The sequence below is a fragment of the Ascidia mentula genome, chromosome 6 (assembly GCF_947561715.1).
Source record: "Ascidia mentula chromosome 6, kaAscMent1.1, whole genome shotgun sequence".
NCBI lineage: Eukaryota > Metazoa > Chordata > Ascidiacea > Phlebobranchia > Ascidiidae > Ascidia > Ascidia mentula.
The window spans coordinates 14,978,032-14,999,689 of record NC_138571.1 but is presented as its reverse complement, the minus strand read 5'-3'; the positions used below and the strand labels follow the sequence as shown (position 1 = coordinate 14,999,689).

General features: G+C 38.8%; 1 protein-coding gene across 1 annotated transcript; it reads left to right on the top strand.

Moving 5' to 3' along the window:
* The first annotated feature begins 5,821 nt into the window (after nt 1–5,821).
* LOC145905328 (uncharacterized) lies at nt 5,822–21,449 on the top strand. The gene is made up of 16 exons (XM_082992501.1): nt 5,822–6,023; nt 6,220–6,259; nt 7,271–7,430; nt 7,779–7,903; nt 9,480–9,608; nt 11,022–11,135; nt 11,608–11,724; nt 13,113–13,220; nt 13,881–14,167; nt 15,075–15,327; nt 16,086–16,251; nt 17,316–17,429; nt 17,850–17,940; nt 19,819–19,978; nt 20,639–20,862; nt 21,309–21,449. The coding sequence occupies exons 1-15, from the start codon at nt 5,913–5,915 to the stop codon at nt 20,857–20,859; spliced, it is 2,196 nt and encodes a 731-aa protein (XP_082848627.1). The 5' UTR covers nt 5,822–5,912; the 3' UTR covers nt 20,860–20,862; nt 21,309–21,449.
* The last annotated feature ends 209 nt before the right edge of the window (nt 21,450–21,658 follow it).

Here is a 21,658-nt window from a genome sequence, read left to right as displayed (position 1 = left end):
CACCGACGCCCGCATGATGGTGGCTGTATCCTTGGTTACACGAATGCGATATCCGGAAGTATGACATGTGCATGGCTGCGTTTAATAACACCGCAAGCTATACGTGTGCCTTGTGTTTAAAAGCGTCCCTGTCAAGATTCGGTGACGACCTTACCGTAGACTTGCATTCGTGTATTTTATCTTGGGGATTTGCTGTAGATTGATTGAGTTTGGTGTTCTGCAAGGGTTCAATTACAAATTGACGCCTCATCCTTGTAACCAACAACACAATTACGCATTTTACTAACCAAGCGTAACCGTTACTAGTTCCGCAGCCATAACACAAGACGGTAGCATTTTACAAAGATAAACGTTTTTCTAAAGCGGGGTTGTAGTGGTAGGGTGCTGTTTACAACTTTGGAGTTTAGTGGTGTAAAAGTAATCTAATTTTTACTTTTATCGGTAGTTGTTTTGCAAATGTGATTTCGTGCAACAAGCCCAAAACATATAGAATTTGCGAACATCGTTTTCATGTTGAAACGTTACATAATGTAACATGATATTGGACGCAGATACGCTCATTCGATCCAACCATAAAACTTTTGTTTGCGTGGCTACATTAGTATTGCTATAAATGTGAAGGATTTTTGCTTGAAAGCAAAAGGTGAACTCAGTTTTCTGTAATTTCAGAACTCCTCTTCGGTAACGACGGATCGCAGAGATCAAAAGGTGAGTAAAAAAAACTGTTCTCTGGTCAAAAAAAATTGCTACTAAGTTTGTCCTTTTTTGTCCAAGTTATTTGCACGCCCCGACGAAAATACAGTAGTTTTAAATTCACCCAAAACTACATTTTCGGTGCATGTAAATCAATTTGCCAACGGCAAAACAAGTAAAAAGGCTTGTCTGTTAACGGTGTTGCATACTAGTCTATTCCAACACACGGAATATGTTTCTATCTATTGTACGGCTGGATACAAATATTGTAATGAGGTAGACATCGAAAGTCTGGGTGTTTGAGGTGGTGGCTTTTTGCTGATAATTATCATGATACGGTAGTTTTTCGAACTGAAGAAGGCAAGAAGTCTTTTGTTCCACCTTTCCCAGCAGCGTAAAGCACCAATCGTTTCTTGTGTTGCAGACTTTGCCGCCGGCCTTCGTCCACGCCTTGACTCGGTACGTTTTAACCCTGATAGGCTCTCTGCTGCCATTAGCGGCGGATTCGGTCCGGTCGGGGCGCTTGTCACCAAATCGACCGAGGATTTAAGCAAGACGCCAGAGGGAAGCCCCAACCCAGGGCGGAGACTGGTTCGTAACCGAACAACGAAGAAATCGTCGTTAGCTCGGCATGCTTTCAGCGGTTTCAGTTGATTTGGTTGTCGTCGAATTAGCAGATCATAACATTTGTGTTGACTTGATTGTCGAACTGTGTCGTTGTTTTAAAATGTAAACTCTGGGACGTTCGTCTGCTCGGAGTTTACAACAGGATGCTGACCTTCGACATGTGCCGATGTATTATTTGGCTTTTATATCCCTCCTGTATCATAAGCACATAGATAATATATGTGACTATATCAATCTGTAAACCTCACTTAGGTTTTGAGTAGTAAATTTGTTTTGTTTACTTTGTTGTACAAAAATCAAGAAGTGAATGACGTCAAGATTATTTCGTTTGATTATGATTTCTGTGTGATTTGATCTGCATCTAAAATTGTTAGCGCAATAGCAACAACATCGAAACTATGCTGATTTTACCGTCTTGCCATAATCAATTACACTCGTTTTTGTAAATATGATCGTTTTGTTTCAGCAATTCTCTTCAACGAAATCGATTTGCAATTATTTGTTTTTAATTGTTTCTTTTGTTGGGAGTGCATATAATTTTCGAGCTGTATATTTTCTGTAAAATAGACTGCAACCCGAAACGCTACTACTTCTGTATTATTATGGTATTTTTTTATTTAAATCTGTACAAGAAAATCACGCCATGTTCAACAAATATGAGCGTATATCGCGTGCACCAGGGATTTATGTGCACTAGGGGTTACTTGTGTCCTAAGTTAGACCCTTCTTCGGGGACATTATGTTGATATTGAATTTGTGTTTTAGTCGGCTTCGAAGGATGGAAAGAAGATGTCCAAGAAGAAGAGCAAACGACGGAAAGATGAAAGACCAAGTATAAGTATCGTCTCATTCGAGTAAGTGTTTGTGAAGCTGTAGAATGCGCTATTTTTGTGTTGTACCTTTAACTTTGTTCCTGTTGTTTCGAACGAAAGTTAAAGAAAAGAAAGGGTTTCATAAAATTAACCTTTATAAAAAATTTTATACACGGCGTATATAAAAGAAAGATTATCCTCGCCTACAACAATGACAATTGCTTAAAAGAAGTGCTTTGTAATCAATCCTAAACTGCAGCGTGTATGCGACACTGCGCATTATTCCTACTGGCAAAAATACCTGAACTCCTAAACAACTGCAAAAAAACTATTTCCTCTCTGTAGCGACTTTGACTCCGGGTACGCCGGGTCGCTAAGCAACAAAAGTGCTTCACTGACAACCATTTCGCTTTCTGCTTCATCGCCCAACCTGAACCGAAGTTCCGCTCCGGCGACTCCAAACTCATCCCGTAGAAAGCACGAGAGCAGAGCGCGGAGTCACACAGATTATCAGGAATCAAGTCACCACCTTTGAACCGTGACGAAGCAGTGAACTGTGACGAATAGTGAGGAGAAAATTGTTTGTGTACATCGTCAAACGTCAAACTTGAAGTTCCCTTTGTGTGATAAGGAATTCGTCTGGTGATTTCCTGGTTTTACCAAAAGTTTTTCATTGTCACATTTGGTTGAAATATTTTAAGTTTACGTTTTACTTGGTCCTACTTTTAACAGGAAACATACTGCGAATCGCGATTCTGGCTGTATAATTTTCATGTTCTAATCCATTGCAAAGACGAAACAGTTCCATTTCTTCCGCTTTTCTTCGTGAATGTTTCTAGATGTTACCAGATTGTAGATAATTTTCGTCGTCTTGCCAAACTCCTACATGTGTGCATGAACATTAAACAGAAATTATTCGTTTGCATCCAAAATATTTGCGTTGTTTGTAGGTGCAATGGGTTTAAACAAACGACGTCTTTTTAATAACTGGCACCAATTATCAAAGCCGACATATTATGTGCTGGAACGGTTTTGGTGACATGGATTCGTATTGGCTTTTAAATAGTGACCTGTTATTTTTGTTGTGCCTACTCAGCGCTTCCGTTTTTATTGCAATATAAAACATAACACTACACTTCCTTTACCACAAACTTGTATGCGTGTTTTTCCTGCCTTACATATTCACAGTCTTCCCTTATTATTTTACTGCTTGTTGTATGTCGTTTTTGCACTTAATGTTACTGGCTATCATCTATAAAAACCTACTGACCTGGATTTACCTCGTAACCTTGTCCACTAAAGACCGAATAATTGACAGGATGCCTGGTCCACACGTTATTTTTGCTTTGTGCCTTTGTTCCAGTGGGGCATAATTCGGATATCTTGTCAAAATAAAGTCATTTTTAAATAAAAAAAAGTTGTCCCCTCCTGGTTTCGCCTTTACCTTAAGGTGTTGCCTAAAAACAATTAAGTTATTTCAAAATATTTGACTGTTGCATCTGGTCGTGAATAGCGTTTTTAAATTAATTAAGATATGTGTGTCATGTGGATGTATTGCAAGTGCTTTGGGCTACAGTTACTTGCGGAATAAATTCACCGCAATCGTCAGCCTGCCTTCTTTTTGTTCATTTATCAGTGCTTTTCTTTTATGGAAACTCCAGAGAAATATAGATTACCCTGGCGAATCTTTTTTTGAAGAAAATATACGACAGTACAAAATCACTCTTGGTATGACATAATCCTAAAAACGATGAAAATCGTCGTCAAAACAGGAGAAATGCCGAAGCAAATTATTTTAGTATCCCGTGACTAAACAAAAACATGCCCCGTTTAGCAGTGCAGTGAAGCGTAAACGTCAGCAAAAAAAGTCACGGGAAAAAGTATCAAAATACAGCGAGCAGTGATAAATGTGCGCGGCAGCTCTGCTTACAGTTTCCGTTTGTCTTTTGTGTTGCTCTTGGTACACTGTAAGTTATGGCGAATTTCAGTAATCAAACGCCGTTTCCTGGGCCACGTGAACCCTTGTAAGTTACGGATCAAATAAAAACGGTCGTTATGTTTGGAGTCGTTGTCACAATCACATGTCAGTGTCAGAAGTAGGTGAGAGGTGTGGTTCCTTCGGTAGTTTTGTACGAGTTAGGTTGTGACTCAGCTGACCAAGGGTCACAATTGTTCCCTTGTGTGCGACCCGCATCAATCGTTTTTAAAGGCGGTGGAAGATTTTGTGTGTTTACTTTACTTAGCCTATAGTCTTGACCATTAAGTCTGTTATAGTTTTGCAAGATGTATACAAAATGCTTGCCGTTTGTTGTTTCATGTGAAATGTACAATTTTGGCAATGTTATGTACCTTAAAATGTATTTTTTACCCAGTGCAAGTCTTTTAGTTAAGGCAATTTAGGTTTAAAACAAAATATGGCTTTGTTGGTGGGAAGGGGTGATTCACTAAAACTTTCTGCTATATAAAGATCTTCAGTATAGCACAAGGATGAGAAATTCTATGTTAAAATGATATAAAACGGACATACCCTATAAGCGCAAAGATGAGAAATTCTGTGTGATTTCATAAAAAGAATCATTGTATTTCTGAAATAATTTTTTACTCCAAACAGTCTTTTCGTATCACTAGGTTTTGTGGCAAAAAAAACTTTCTGCAGATTGTAGCTCGTAGGGTATGTCCTTTTTATAATATTTTTACAAGCAAAATGAAAAAACATTGGTCAACTAAAGGAAAAGTTTGTTTAGTTTCTAGTTTTCACCCCTATTGAACACAGAGCGTCTGTATGTTAAGCAATTTGTATGTTTTGTATATATATTTGCCAATTAAACATTGTTTATGGATTAAAAAGTTGTGGGCTAGTGCTGTCAGCACAGAAAACATTATGGAAATTTGTTCATTTTTTTTTAATATTTGAATAAGGCACAGCATTCTGAGGTGAAATTAATTAATGCAGTAGTTATGCATTCAAAAACAATGTCATTATGTCCCTGTTCATTTAAAATTAAGTTGTACTGAAAAGGTGATAAGAGTGATTTCATGCCATATCACCCAACCCATAAAGCATGACCTTTTTGGATTTTCCTCAAAATTGGTACACTTGCTCAAGCCCGAACGCTTACTCTTTTTTTCAAATTTCGTTTTTAAACAGTCTGGAATTTATCATATCCCAAACAGCATTACTGCCATTTTAATATTTTCCCCTGTGCTGCTTGTCAAAAGCCTGCTGTAATCACAACTATTCAGATTAATCGAAGCTGAAAGAATTGATTTGCTTCTGTATGTGTCAGTAATGTGTGAATATGGCTCCTTGGGTCACAGAGTATATATGCTATTGCATAGTTCTCTAACGTACTTTAGTTAGACTGATTGTTGTAGATGATGAAATGTTGTATGTGTTTAGTAGGATAAGGTACAGAGTACTGATATTCTAAATGCATACTCTCCTTGTATAACTTCTGGTTTTTAGTATATACATAATATGGATTTATTTTAACCTAGCGATCGCAGGCCTTTCATTAGTAATACACACAATGCATTGGCTCATACAGGAACAGCACAATGCATTTTAAAAGTGTGTGTATTTTGGGATAATGTTACTATAAATAAAACCTAAAATGATGTCATAGGAAAGAATGACATTTTAATTCTGGAAGCTGAGATATAAATACTTTGTTTATGTTTACAGCTGGTCATGAGGTGACCATGTTGAGTAAGATCTTTACCTTTAAGACCACTTTGCCATTCATAAAAGAATTGTAGGAATATATAGGAAGAAATAAGATGGCTTCTAGGCCCCTCCTTCAACAGACTCTATCTGCAGTGAATAACTCTGTGGAAGATGTCCTTTGCGGGTGCGTTATGCACAGGGAGAAAGGATACAAAAGAAAAAGGGTAATTTTTTTATTGTGTTTTTTTTTTTGGATTTTGTAAAGTAAAACAATATGTTGAAAAGGGGTTAAATTCTTCATTGTGGTCTTGGTCGTTTTCTTATTTAGGCACTTTTGGGCATGCAACCATATGTTGAAAAACTTGCTGTACAAGTCACAGTAAAATTATTTCAAATTCAATAACTTTGCCTTTTTTGCAGAGATGGGGAATGTTAAGAATGACCAGAGACAGTAACCAAGGTATTGATTAAGACATTTGCGTCTGTACAACTTCGATGTGTTTTGGCACGGACCTGGTGTTTGCCTCAGGCTTAACATCATTAATTCTGTGGTTTTCGCTTTTGGTTCATGTAAATACATTTCGTTAAGTTACAAATGATGGGCTTGCCAGGACTTGTGGCATAAAGAAAACTTGTTATTTAAATTATTTTCAATAAAATTTGTGTTTAAATATTTATCAATAATATTTGTCAAGTGAAAAGCACTTTGTCATCAAAAATAGTATGGTCAATAATTACGTACGTGGATCCATATCAGATATCAATGCCATATAACCACACAAAAAATGGCTAGGAATTCCTAATCACAACAAAAGGCAGTCTAAAAGGTTAAACTGTTTAAAGTAAATGCAAAGTGTATGCTTTGCCTCTGAATGGCAAGGGAGCCCAAGCGTTCCCTCATTTAAATACAACTGCCCCATGTGCGTTGTGTCACCAGCCACTCGTACCACTGGTAATTGCTGCATTGTAAAATTACACTATGCCCTTACTTCCTGAGACCATGGAAACTTATTACAACGCACAACCTGTCATTAGGCGGCCGTTTGTCTGCCGCGGCTAGCGTTTTGACGGTACAGAGATAAAAGAAATTATTTGCAACAATAGTTTCTGGTGCTACTCGATGTTAAACTAAAGGGACAAAATTTCTGTACTTTTGATTGTAGGCCATCAACTTGCCTTTACACTAAAGCAATTGATGAATGCTTTTCTTTAAACCTGGAGTCTGGCCAAGACATTTAAATGCAAAAAGTATCTATGGCAATGGCAAATTTTGCTGATAATGCACGTTCTTATTTCATATTTTTGAATAAGTTGGCCATTCTTTTTGGAGTAGCAGAATATTTTTTTATGTAATTCAATATATATATTTTATGCTTTAAAACAATAAACTTTTAAGTTAGGCTGCAAAAGCCACAATTTTTTTCCATTCCTGAACAAAACATATGGAAAGATAATTGCTGTTTATTTCCAGCAAAATGTGTCATACAACTTTTCAAGCATGATGGCACCCAAGCAGTTCCGGAATCTAATAACAAAAAGGAACCCAAGCGAAAATATGAACTGGAATTCACACGGGAAAATTTCTGTGGCATTGAGAGAGGTGAACACTACGACCGTTACGGAACTAGAAGGTAAAAATACCCCTCTTTGGCATTTTATGACTTCCGGTCCTGTGATTTTGGTTGTAAACATCACCTTTGATCAGTGTGTATGTTGACACCACATTTTCAAGCACTTTAGTGTATAGTGTAGTGATTTTTAACCTGTAAAAACAAGTCACTAATACCTTGTATGAGCAAGTTTATGTATAATACAATAGATATGTTTATATTTTAAAACACCTATTTTTATTGTGATCTACAGTGATACTTTTTGGCTCCAACCATAATCAAAAATGGCTGTCAGAATTGTATTGCACATGTTGCATACAGTAAACCAGTCTTTAGCAGACTAAAACAATCTTTTTTTTGCATTGTCAGGTACCTGTGCATTATTACAAGGTTCAAGCATTTAATCGTCGAAGATGCCGTGATGACAGCCATGGGTATCAACCACAACGTTCTGGGCACTTGGCAACAAAGTATTTCAGAAGCAATGGTTTATGGTGAGGGCAAACAGCCTAGGTCACCCAACTTGTTTAACAAGCCAAGCATACCTCGTCTGTGCAAAATTACATGCCTCTGAGCTATCTGTTTCGGTTTAAGACTGGGATTTAGTGCCTTGTTATGTAATTTGGGAGGCTTTTTTCTGCTGATGTTTCATTGCAAAAAGCCAGGTGATGCCAATCGACTGGAAAGAAAACTGTGTTTTAATGTGTTGGGTTCAATGATTTCTTCACAGTATGCATAAACACAAAACATAAATCCGCAAGTAATTCTGTTTTAAATAACGCAAAAATGTCAGATTGCGCAATTAATTTCATTCATTACTTTAACTGAATGGGTGACAATTCAAAATTGTTACAGTCACCCAATATTTTGTAAGTGTCGCCTTTGGTGATAGCTAATAATAACTTGTACAAGTTCAGTCACAGGTTTGTCAGAATTTAAATGTAGGTATGATGGCATAGTTTAATTTCCTCAGGCCTTGACCAGACAGGTGTTAAATTCTGTAGTTTTTCTGTGGAAATATTGAACAGGATGTGATGATTTTTGGTCTAATATTTCCTGTTTCACATTTTCAAAGTGATGATTTTTCAAGCAGCATGAAAAAGTTTCTTTTATTTTTTTGTAAAATGTTAAAATTATGTGTGCGTGCTTGCCATTATTTTAAGAACACTTGTAATTATGGCTTTCTGGAAGTTTGGCAATATCCCACTTTTGATTATACGCAAAAAATATGCTAGACTTATTTGGGAGTCTTGCATTCGAGTTTTGACACAAATCTTTTGTATACAGTAAACACGCGCAGCGCTTTCAATAAATCTGGTTCAAATTCACGGTACTGTAATCTCCATACCTGTCACAGACTGTTGCCACCAAAAATGGTGTTGTGGTTGAGTGCGTTAGTAAATCGGTGATTACCTTTATTGCTTTGGTCAGGAAATATTGAATTTGATACTGATGGTAAACCGTCAGATCCTCACCGAAATGTCAAGCCGATTTACGGCGGCCGGGTTTCTTACTTAATTGGAAATAAAGGAACGCTTATTCGCTGTGAACTGCAAAGAATGTAAACCTAAACTACAACATTCCCATTGTGTCAATTTGGTGACACATAACACTACATTACCGGCCAGTGCCTTATCATAAGATTATGATCAAGGGCATGCTGGAATGTGGGGAACCAACATGTTTTGGTCAGCCGATGAAAATGTTGTTTTTTATGTCATGATCATGGACTATTCTAGGGCGAAGCCTTGCTTATTTGTACTCTTTTCACTAGTTGTTGAATATGTGGCTGAAAAGATGAAATGTGTTAAAGGTTCTGAGAATCTGTGCAAACCTGTTTCAATGTACATAAATAGCAGTGCGATTTTTCTATCATTACTGTTGAAATTTCAACTTCCAGTTGTAAATCTTATTGTAAATATTAACAAAGATGACCACTTGATGTGGACGGGAAGTTACAGATAGCTCAAATACACAAACTGTAATACACAAGTCGTCCACTCCTGGCTTACAAAGTGTACTTTATCAACACATGGTTTTAAAATCAATCCTATTTTGTTTCTGGAACAGTAAATCGATGGAAGATCATCGAGAGGGACCCCAAGCTTGCCAGCAGCAAAGTCTGTTACCTCCATGTAACTGCTGAAAGAGTATCGGAGTGTCACAGCCTGGAAGATAAGACAAGAGATAATCGAAACTGTGAGTAATTTCTCCCTCAGCTGGGTACAAGTTGTAGTTACAAACATTATCCCGTTTCATGGGTGCTACATTTTAATGCCCACCAATCTTACCGTTAAGCTGTGTTTAGCCTTGGGGCTTGTTGTGGTTTTCTGGTTAGCGAGTTGGTTTTACTTTCAATCATTTCAATAATTAAATTAATTGCGTTTAAAATTTAAAGGGGATACTTTAAATGCATTGTTTCTTTAATTAACGAGATTAGTGCTCCTAATTTATTTTGTAAAATTACAAGTTTAAATTTTTGACACTAATAATAATACATTTACTCCAACTAAAAAACTTCCCAAAATAATCGTGAAAATGCATCCACACCTTATATCTTATCCCAGTGACTCTCAGAAAACACCTTGACTTTAAATAATGAAACTAGCCTCTCTTAATAGATGGTTATCAGTAGGGAGTGTTACGTCAAGCCCGAAGTCGTAGGCTGGGTCATCAGTATCTCTGTTGGCAATCTCAGCCTAAATTTTAACCTGTGGGCTATATTCCTTTGTGTATGAAAATGTAGACAGCTCTTGTATGCTTGAGCAAAATGTTGAACCTTTTGTCTGTAATCATTGCTAGGAGTTGTGCAATATCACCATTGGTTTTAAACTGGGAGTAAATTGAATGTGCTTTGTGGCTTAAATGTAAAAAGCATAATAGTTTGTTTATGTCTGAATGTATCAATGTAATTTGGTTGATATTCATTTTCCAATGTATTGCCTGCATACCAACCACATGCTTTTAACTAGATCTCTAAAAACATTTTGACATTAGGAACACAAATCACAGGTTTACTCATAATTCTGAGAATAAAAAGACTGGCCCATACTGTTAGCATGAATATTATTGCCAAAGAAATCGGCTAAATGTTTGAAAGGCAGTTGTGAAATTGAAACATGGTCAAGAGTGGACTACAACATATATATAGTTAATGGCATAGTGGTATGTATGGCATTTTCAATTCACATCGCACTATATTTCACTTGTGATTATCTATCTATTTCTTGTGCGTTAGTTGTAACTACAAACTTGGTTTGTGGCATGGACTAATTGCACTAACATACTTAAATAGCATAACCACAATCATAGGGCATAACAAAAATCAAACTGCAATTTTTTGATGAAAAGTGTAGCTGTTGTTGCTAGGCAAAGTATATTTTTAGGAAATTGAATTTTTAGGAATTGATAAAAAGTTGTTTGAATCATATCTATTTAATTTTTTTATATCAGAAGGAAATTTCCTGACAATTTTTAACCTTGTCCCAGAAAACCCACTGTAATTCTATCTACAATAAAATTTGTCACCTAGTGTTGAGTCATTCTTGTTGAACTTGGACTTACCTTCCAGCTCTGTTCTATGTTTACAGTGTTATCAATTTTATGTGGCAGGTCTTGTCTTGCGATCCTGGCACACAAAAGATCTCGATCAGGTAAAGGAGCATGAAAGCACAACTAATGGGATGGTAACCACAGATATCGTCTTCCAAGTGTCAAACTCCTCTGGTAAATGGCAAAAGTTGCTGCTAATTACTAAAAAAATACAATAAAAAAGCAAACAGATGCTCTGTAATCTAAGTTATAATGCAAAGTTATCGTGTTCAGACATATACCTGAACTACATTTTTGATGCATTTGTCATGAAAAAAATAGGTTTATAGGATTAAACTTCTGTATAGTTGCATGTTTGACCTTCTGGCTAGTTGTGAGAAAACATTAGGGATAATGGGGTCTTTTATACTGTATTGTTGTCGGCCAGTTCTTTAAAAAAATGTTGCCCAACTGAATAAACAGTATTTTTTTAAGAGGGAAATTTTGTAGTCATCCAGAAATTGTTTTTGACTTTTTTGTTTGAAAAAGTTACTAAACAAATATTTTGCTGCCAGACATGGCGTTATTTTTGCCAGAAGGTCAGCTATATAGTGTTTGATATTGTTATTGAACAAATTGATCGAAACTTGTTACGTTTTCCGTGCAGGCGGTACGACCATGGTAAACATAAGTGTGGAAGGATCACCCAACTTTCGTCAAATCATCCACACTTTTAAGGCTGAGATGATGAAACCTACGACCACAGTGTGTCCTGCATTCGACGGTGAGAGCCAGTGTTTTCATTTACGCCTAAATTCAACAAGTTCAAGTATTAAAGTGGTGATTTTCGCCTCCACTTGTAAATCGGTCGAGACAAACCTTTTGTTATCTGTGTGACCCTGCAAGGTTATTTAAGTTGACCGAAAACCCGGATATTTTTGGCTTTTTTTTGCGTAAAGCACTATCTAATGGAAAAATGAAATCCTGTAGGGTTGCGTGGGACTCACTTTGGAAAACGCGGGCCAAAAATTAGGCTAGCTGCTTTTTCTGCCGAAGTGGAATGGAATTGTGCCGTAAAACGTCGACCACAGAGCGCAATGTAACTTAAAATCCACATTCGTTACAATTAGGCACATTTTCATTAAAAAAAATAAGCACGCCAATCAAAAACAAGAACGTTTCTCAGCAAAAAATCGCATTCCCATTGTCCAACACCTCAAAAACAAGAACAACTCCCAGAAATAGTTACGGTATGATGACCCAGAGTTGAGTTCAGAATTTCTCAACCAGTAGACCATATATAAGGCGGTTTTCGAGTTGGCCACATAGCTAGGTGAAATGATTATGTGTTTAAGCAGTAACAACAAAGCAAGCGCATCCAAGCCAACGAGACACGCAACTTTTACCACAACAAAATCTGGGATACGTAAGAAGGGAAAATTCGAGAAAGTTGAATATAACGTGGTTGTCTGTATCTGGATTGGGAACCCGCGCTACTAAACACTATTTGTTTCATAAACTCTACAGTCGAGCTTATGCGGCTTCGATCTAACAATCGAACATCTGTTGCAGAGTTCGACTAAGCTCCGTAGTATGGAAATACCCATGTGTTTATTTTTGTTTTCTTTGCTTGAAAATGTGCCTTTTGTTTCATAAACGCCATTGTTTTTGACAAATTTGAGCCCAAGTTTAAGTTCATTTTCAATCTAACCAAATTCCATCTTTTAATTTTTTTGTTACACTATTATTACTAGATTCAAAATGTAAACTGTTTTAAGACCGGCAAAGTCTCATATAAAGGCATTTCTTAGTTATTTAGTCGGTTCAAAATACAGCCAGCTCTCGTTAATCCGGACAATAGTGGCGTCAAATTATGTGGGATATCCGGATTAACAAAAGAAAAAGGTGGGGTTAATGCATGGAATAAAATCCTTTTCCCCGAATTTATGACGGGCATCTGGGTTTGAAACTAGGTCCAACTTTTTCTACAAATAGGGTGTTACTTAATACATACGTGCTTGGGATCGCCAACGTTACCTTATGTACCTAGCTGAAGCCCTTGCAGCACACCATTAATATTAATGCCTTTTTAGGCGTATTTTCTTGCTTAATCGCTATATAATCGATAATTTACAAACAAAGAAACCTTATTTGCGACAACTTGCTTTGCAGATCTCAATTCGAGTCCCAACCTCATCAAAGTCCCCCCGATGCCGAAAAAGAGTTTGGGAAGTAAACTTCTCGGTAACGGATTCGGAATGCGTGGTGGTGGATCGGCAGGTAAGATGGTGGCGTCAATTTACCTGATCCAGATATGAATAGGCCGTACTCCACAGTTGATCCAAGCCAATTTCGGGACTTTGAAATCCGAAGCATTATTTTTCCTTCGAAGCGGCAGTTATGGTTTTACGGGGATCGCCTCGCTCGGTCGTCACCGTTTGATGACAAATTTGTCTTTTTTGTCGCGCATCAATCGCATTTCTACCCACTGTAGGAAGGCTGTACGTGATTGTAGTTGCAGAAAGTTCTTGTTCAAAAAGTTGGTGTGCGGGTTGGACGTTTAATCATTTACCAACAAACACTTGGAGTTCTGTAAACAAGAAGTTTCTGCTAACTGTTATAGACACACCCCAGACGCGTCGATGACTTTACGTGAAATTAAATTATAAATCATAATGAATAAACGTATGCAACGGATTTCAGCCGACCAAATTGCACTAAAAGCACTTGCTACAAACAGCAGCATCAGCTTGTTAAGTACAGGAATATGTGTATCATTATATGGAAAACGTCAGTTCCTTATTCAAATCATATTTTATCCATATCTTCCGTCAAGCAAATTCGTCCTTTCGCACTGTTCGCACCGTTGTAATTATACAGGTTCAAACTATCTTCCAGTTGCAAAAAAAAACACTTTAAAAAGATCCCAACTATTTTCAGACAATAAATCCACAAAAGGTGACAAAGCGGACGGACGCGGATCACACGGTCACGGAAACCTGTACGTCCAGCTCTCTAACGGCTCCAATTCGCCGGAAGATCATCCTTACCGCAACGTACCGCAGCCATCCGGTTCTAACTGCGTAGAAAGCGACGTACAGAGCTCAGTTGCTTGTCACAACGGCAGGGCGGGGCCGGCTGCGTTCCAACTCGGCCCACTGCCCCTTTGCGGTCACAACTCGGCCCCGAAAGTGATGCCGCCACCCAGTTTGGTTGGCCAGTCGCCGGTGAGGGTTGTCCGTAGTATGGTAGCTGCTTTTGTGTCATACAAGGCGTGATGTGGTTGCTTAACTTGGCCACAAAGCGTCATTTTAGAGTTGCATGTATGGACTCAAAGGAGCGCGATTGGCTTTATGGGTATGACCCATATACGAAGAAGAAAAACTGATCGGGATTCGTGGCCAGGATAACTGGATTCGAATCCCGGTATAGTCAAAAATAGGGAGCGATGTGCCAGAATCCAATACTTGAATTTTTTCCAGTGCAATTATCTGTTTTAGTTTCGCAATATTACTGTCAAACATGAGAGATCGCGGAAAAGGTAACTCGTTAAAAGAGCGATAGGGTTACAGGGTTCGAGTTAGCGGTAAAAAAACGTATCGCAAAAACGTTACAACCTAAATTCCAATACATAAATTTTGCTTCGTACGCGATTGTGTATTACGCTGAAAACCTACTGTTTTAAACTCGTCAACCCAATATTTGTTTCGTCATACATCGCCATCGTTTCATTAACTTCCGCAAGTGGACTTGACAAAATACGAGGATTGAAAGAAAATAGTCGTTGACATTACCAAGAAACTTTAACAACGTTGTTTGCATCAGCGCTTGTTGCTTGTACGAATGAATAGATAAAGAAGGATGCGGCGCCTTATAATCTGCTTCGTGTTGCATCGCAATAATCTCAAAAACGGGTCGCAACAACTTCAAAAACTGTTCGCAATTTGCGAATTGCGAACTGCTAATTCGAACCCTGGGTTAAAGAACCCCTGGTATATTCGGAGATGACAGCTTTGGTCAATTTTAACCTTAAATCATCACGTGTAGCAATTTTCCACGTATATCTCTCAGCTGTTATGACCCCGCGCTCCACTTTGAAAAACCTCGTAATATTTGAGTTTTATTTTCACACAGACTCGCAGCATCACGCCAGAATTCATTTCCACCCCACGGGGTTATCCCCACAACCAGTCTCCGTCGCCCCCGCGCCTGCCCCCGTCACCCCTCGACGATGATTTAAAGAAGGCCCCGGGTATAACGACCCAGACCAGCTTCGACTCAGATTACCAGACTGGAAACTTTTCAAGCTCTGACGTATTGTCCAGTTATGTCAATCTGGCGCGCGGTGGCTCCGATCCGGACTTCAGTAGACGGAATCAATCTTCTGGTGAGGCCCGGGGGGGTTTTTAGCGTCTTATCTCGAATATCGCGTTTGGTAGGAAGTCGAATTTCTGATGTTTGGTGTTTAAACCGCGTAATTTCGGGTAGAATTGTGTGGAGGTGTTTGTTGTAATAATCAACTCTTTAAGCTTGTGTTGATTTTTGAAAACATGCCGTCAGACGTTGAAATATTCAGTTTTCAAAACCGCGTGATTTCGGACAAATAGTGCAGATGTGGTCATGGCGTGCCCAAGATTTTTTAAAGGGGAGGGTCGAAATAGTTTTTTTGGGAAGTCTCGTTTTTTTTATTATTTTTACTGATGGTCATAATTTATAAAATACCAACACCCGTCTGCGCTAATCGTCTTATAAAAGGCGGTTTTCGCAATTTCGTTACTTTATTGAAAATTTAAACACGCCCGTCCCCTTCGCACCCCATGGATAAGTACGTGGATATGCAGTTGGAGGCATATCTTATCTGTAAACTGTCAGCAACAAAATCGTTAAAATTTAATATTTATAAGAAAATTATGTTTATATTGTACGATTAAAAAGGCGTCGTATATATTAACCTTATTATCTTGATGCGATAGCTGTGATCGCCAAGTAAGGACCTGCGCAGTGGGACGATCCTGCCAATGCCATTGCATGAAACATTACTGCGTTATATATATATGCATGTATATATTACGTTCGCAGACTGACCACCTTAATTTGCTATCTACTACCATGCAAACCCTCATTAACTCCTAATGTTGTTGCCAGCTTCGGGGGTGATATATCAAAACCTGGACGACTGCCCACCAGCTGTACCTGCACGTGACGAAGACAGAAACTCGTACATCAATCTGCAACACCGACACAGTTTGCCGCCGTCGGACCGACCAACATTGAACATCAGACAAGCTCCACCAAGACCACCCAAAGACGGGTTAGTATAGAGTAGTATGGAGGCCAGGGGCGCCCACCCTTTTTTTAATGCCAACCGCATCACACAGACTATATTTCACCAACGGCCGCCAGTGAGTGAGTCAAAACTGATAATTTCACATTTACTTACGACTAAAAGTGTAATAAAATGTTATAATTAACAATTTTTCTTACCTAAAACTACATTATCTTATTCTGTTTTACAAAGACTGGCCAGTTTCATAAGCCAAACATCCAGGCAAATTTTGTTCAGTTTTAAGCAATGCATGGCCGACAACACATATGTACCACGGTATAAAGCATGTGTACGGCCGCATGAATTAGGATCCATGACTACATGAGGCTGTACCCCTGGTGTAGACTGTTGGGGTGGTTCAACTTGGTGGGCGTCTTTAAATAACGCACTTGTTCGAAATTTGAGCTGGCTTGCATATTCAAATAAAAACTGCTGCGTTGTTTTGGTTCTTGTAAACGCCTGACTCCATTTCAAAACATTTTGACCCTTGGGGCAGTAACTGTAGTTGCCAGTACTTGAGCTAAAAGATCGAGGGACGAATTAGTTGCAATATTGCTGATAACAAACATAACCAAGCGCTTTAAACCTTGTCGTGTTCATCACCAGAACTTTTTTCCTTTAACTGTAGATTCTTTGTAAGGTAAAGAGTGTATATGTCATACAGTACCAATTTTGTTTCTTGTCTTCGCCAATTTCGACGTCCCATAATAGCTGTGTTTTCTTACTTGTATATTCTTTGTTAGGTAAAGAGTATTAGCGTTATATGTTATGCCCAAATTTTTTCCTATATTTTTCATATATGCCAGTTTCAACGCATAACAATGGCTATGCCAATTTTTATATTTACCTCAAAACCCTCCAATAACATACGACCCACGGTGAAACAAAACGACATGTGTTTCAAAATGTGTTTCATAACACACAAAGCACTAGCTTTTGACATCAGGATCAGCCTGACTGTTGTTAGGAATATATATTTCGCCCTTTGGGCATCATCAGTTCCTTAGTAACAGTAAACACAATAATAAAATTGTTTTTTTCGTCCACAGAAGTCCGCAAAAAGCCTTCGATCGCAACGGGGTGTCGACCCTCCCCCGAAATATGGGGCTCATGAATCCAACACCACCCCCTATACCCGGGAGGCGACCAACTCAAGAGGAAACGTAAATTTTGTTTTTTTTACCGTGTTTTCGGTTCAAGAAGTCGTATTTCCATATTTCGAACAGAACGGAAAGAAGCCTGTGTTGCGTAATAAACCGCTCGGTAACTTTGCAGAATTCGTTGCATGCATGAGCAGAGCTATTTTAACACTAAAATATCGATTTCAAGAAAAAGTTAAGAGAAAACGTGGCCTGTGGCTAACTATTTCTGTTTAATCTCACTATTTGGCCCGATAGGGACGGCAAGCTCACTGAAAAAAAAAACAATAGTGTAAATAAAAATTAACATTTACCACATTTTGTGTGCTTTCTCTGCCTTTAGTTTTGATAGGGTCAACATGACAACCTTTACTATGCCGAAGGTTGCCTCTGAACTAGACCCATGTGGGTGAAACTTATACCGATTTGTTAATCTGTTTCTAGGGACCCTCTACGCAACGCTTTGGTAAACGCCAAGCTTCCTCCTTTGTCCAGAGAAGAGGAAGGAAAGCGAGCGTACGAAAACAGTGCAGAGGTGAGAAATAATGTATATAGGAATATACATGTTTGTAATATCCTTACCACGCACCGCTCGGTGATGCTGAACTGCAAGCTTGTCGTGTATATAACATACATGATAAATATATAGGATTCATGCAGTGGTGGGATTCAAATTTTTTGTCAGCCGGTTCTATCACAAAAGTCATATTTTTTCCGCCGGTTCTGTTACAAAAATCCATTGACAGTAACCAGTAATGCTAACCGGTTCGCTGATCTCATAAAATTTCGTGAGACGGTTCTATCGAACCGGTGCGAACCGGCTGAATCCCACCACTGGATACATATATCAGATACATGATAAATACGTTCTCGATAATTTTTGCTTATCTGCCAAATCTTTTCAGCAAACAACTGTAAATAATGTTTTTAGTGAGCTGCATATAGGGCCAGTGTTTCGCCATATATGTTCTCATCAGTGCAGCTATAGTGTGGCTTAGGTAGATACAGTGGCCCTACATCACTCTAAAACATTTTTGGCTCTTTTGCTTATAGATGCATATAAAGGTATTATGTCATTGCAACTCCCTGGATTTAGATGAAATTTCTAGATTCCAAGTTCAAGTTATGGCTATAAAACCACCTGGTCTAATGGTGGATTGGAAATCCGTATAATTCAAATGTCCTTTGCAGCGGGAAATTTCGCTGCGAACATCACCTGTTTATTCACATCATAAATATCGTATAGTAGTAATCAGTAAAATGACAGTATTAACATGGTTTTAAACCATTGTTCTCTTGCGGCGAGCCACAAAATACCAGACAGACGTAAAGCACCACTTACATTCTCCATGTATCATTCATTGGACCAAAGGGCAGTTTGCGAGACATTTTAGGAAACATGCCCTTGCGCGCCCTGCTATGTTTTGCGTCAAAACATATCAAGCGCTTGGGAACGGCAGTGTGAAGGTCACCGCAAGGACAAAAAGAGACCGGGATTTACCCGGGGGCAATGGCAATCCTCCTAATCGAGCAGATGAATCTGTTTTTTTTCTTTCCTAAAGATGAACATGCCAAACCCGAAAAATACCCGTTTTCGGTTTATTTTCACAACAATACAGAGATTAATTCATCTTCATCATGGAATCCACATGACGTTTCCAGAAATAAATATAACTTTCAAGAAAAAAGCGATAATTGTGCAGAATTTCCTTTCGCCTCTGCAGGAAACATAATGGGAAAGTTTCAACGGTCGGATAGCAGTCGGGCATTTCCTGAACCTGCATAACCCTTCTGTGACGTTCGTTGTCACGGTTAACTGGTTTCCAGACCCATATTTATTATTTGCTGGTCGTATCAATACCGGGTATCTCAATTGACTGCCGATGAACCACAGCGAACTGTTGAGGAGATCCATAGATTTTGAACAATGATACTGTTTAGTGTTGAAGTTTATTTAGTGTAGGGGGTTTGCCAAAAAAGGTTTTAACAGTTTTCGGTGGTGGGGAACCACAGAGTTAAAAAAATTGCCAGGGGCCAACGAACACAAACGATTTTCAGAAACTCTGAAATGACGATGCATGCGAACTACATAAAAACGGCAATACAAGTACAATTCTGGGCGACTTGCTTCACATTTAATTACATAGACCAGGGTTCTCAACAGGGGAAATTCCCCACCAAGGGGGGTATTTAAAGGAGTATATTTGATATACTCCCGCACATATTTCATATACAAGTGTAAAACGTTTAATATTACCGAAATAACGATAATACTTACGAACCAAACTATAGTGGGTTGGGTATTTAGCTTTGAAAATCACCTTAAAGGGGTACTTGAAATAAAAAGATTAAGAACAAAAGACAAACAGAGCCTGTCGCTCGCCATACTGAAAGGTCCGTTGTTTTCGTGCAGTTCGAAACCACGATAGACGAAGTAAGACGTGGAACCCACTGGAACGGGTCACGTGATCGCTGGTTGGACCTCCCCTACTCCGTTTTTGTGCGGATCGCCGTCAGTTTGGAGAAGGAAGAGTCGGTGGTCGGGGATTGGAAAGATTTGGCCGAGGAGCTCGGTACGTCTTGTGTGTTTCTCGTTCGTTCGCGGCCTTGGGTCTCGTGTTGGTATATCGAAGGGCCGGTCGCGTTTGGTTGCACTATGTATTAACACAGTGCTTCCCAACCAGTGGGTCGCGAAGCTATTTCAGATGGGTCGCGAAGCATTTCCAAATGGTACAGTTTTCTATTAAATCACGAAATTATTGCATTATAATTGTTTTTTATTCGTTTGGTCATATCTCATTGTGGGTCGCAAAACAAAACTTGCATTTAAAGTGGGTCGCGAACTGAAAAAGGTTGGGAAGCACTGGATTAACATACATACCTGCTAAAAAACGCTGATTAGCAAACACTTTTCAACGGCAAATTCGTTTTGCAAAAAGTTGAGAAAAAGAAAAAAAATATTACAAGAAAACGTCATTATACCGACCCAAAATTACTCACAAAGAGTGACTGACCATCAGCGGTTTTTTTTATATCTGACAAGATAGGACATCTGTCGGTACCAAAGTAAAATAGGCGGATTCTTGTTGTCTGAGTGACATTGCTCATATACCGATCCACTTGGAATTTCGAATAACTTGACCGCCCGCTTACTAAAAATGTAACTAAAAAACAAGTTTTCCTTTAACGACGACAAACAGCGCGGTTTTCCTTTAACCGTATACCACACACAGGTCTTACGTTCCACAATATTCAACAACTGGCGGGTATTTCCCGCACCAGCAACACCCTGAGACCGGTCGAAGTAATCTTGCTCCACTGGTGTCGCACACAAGCCCCAATTCCATTCACCCGTTGGAATCTTCGCATGAAATTAGTGGCGATTGGGCGCAACGACCTCGCCGAACTTGTGCCGCTAGATGACGCTCCAAGGACCAGCAACGACAGCGGATAAGAGGTGTGTTATAATTTTGTTTTTGTCAAAGGTTTTTTTTGCTGACAAAAGATTGTATTCTCCTGCCTCTTGTTTTGTAAGGTTGATGGGAACGTGTGAATGTGTGACCTGAATAAGTAATGTGATATAAACTGTAATGTTCTTGAAATTCCCCGCGGGCTTCCTTTGGACTAATTCTCATTGATTTAACTACATTTTATTCCCCACTCATAGTTGGACGTTTTAAATTTTTCCTTCCAATCTTGTAATAAACATGTTTATACATAAACACACTTGATCGCCATTGGTCGCACTGACTTTTTTACTATTTTATGTGCTCCCATGTCCTTAACAAAAAGGCAAGCAAGTATGTACACTACATGGGCACACGTATGGAATCTTTACTTGAAAACAATAAACACGCGTATAATTTTTCTTACCAGACTGTAAACTGAATTTCCTCATTTCAGACTCGACCTTTGTACAAACCATCGAAATTCCCCCGCGAGGACTTCCCCGGGACGACTACTTTTTGCGTGAAGACCTTAATGCACAACACGCTCCACGTTTTACCTTCCGCCCGTCGCGAACGCGTTCCCGTTTCAACGTTTACCTGTTCCACCTCGTTATACACAACCAGCACCGCCTTTTCCGACGATACATGTAATCTTGACACTTTCGAGCACTTCATATTCATGGTACCTTAATATTTGTTACCGAATCATGCACTTTTTGTAATGCACAAGCAAACCGAAGCAGCCTTTTATTTGTTACCCAATGTGCCAAGCGGTATCTTCCACCTGACGTCGTAGCACTTGTT

Coding starts and splice junctions, on each gene's coding strand:
- LOC145905328 (XM_082992501.1), top strand. CDS start 5,913: ATGGCTTCTAGGCCCCTCCTTCAACAGACTCTATCTGCAGTGAATAAC. Junction 6,024..6,219: donor AAGGATACAAAAGAAAAAGG/GTAATTTTTTTA, acceptor CCTTTTTTGCAG/AGATGGGGAATGTTAAGAAT. Junction 9,609..11,021: donor GACAAGAGATAATCGAAACT/GTGAGTAATTTC, acceptor TTTATGTGGCAG/GTCTTGTCTTGCGATCCTGG.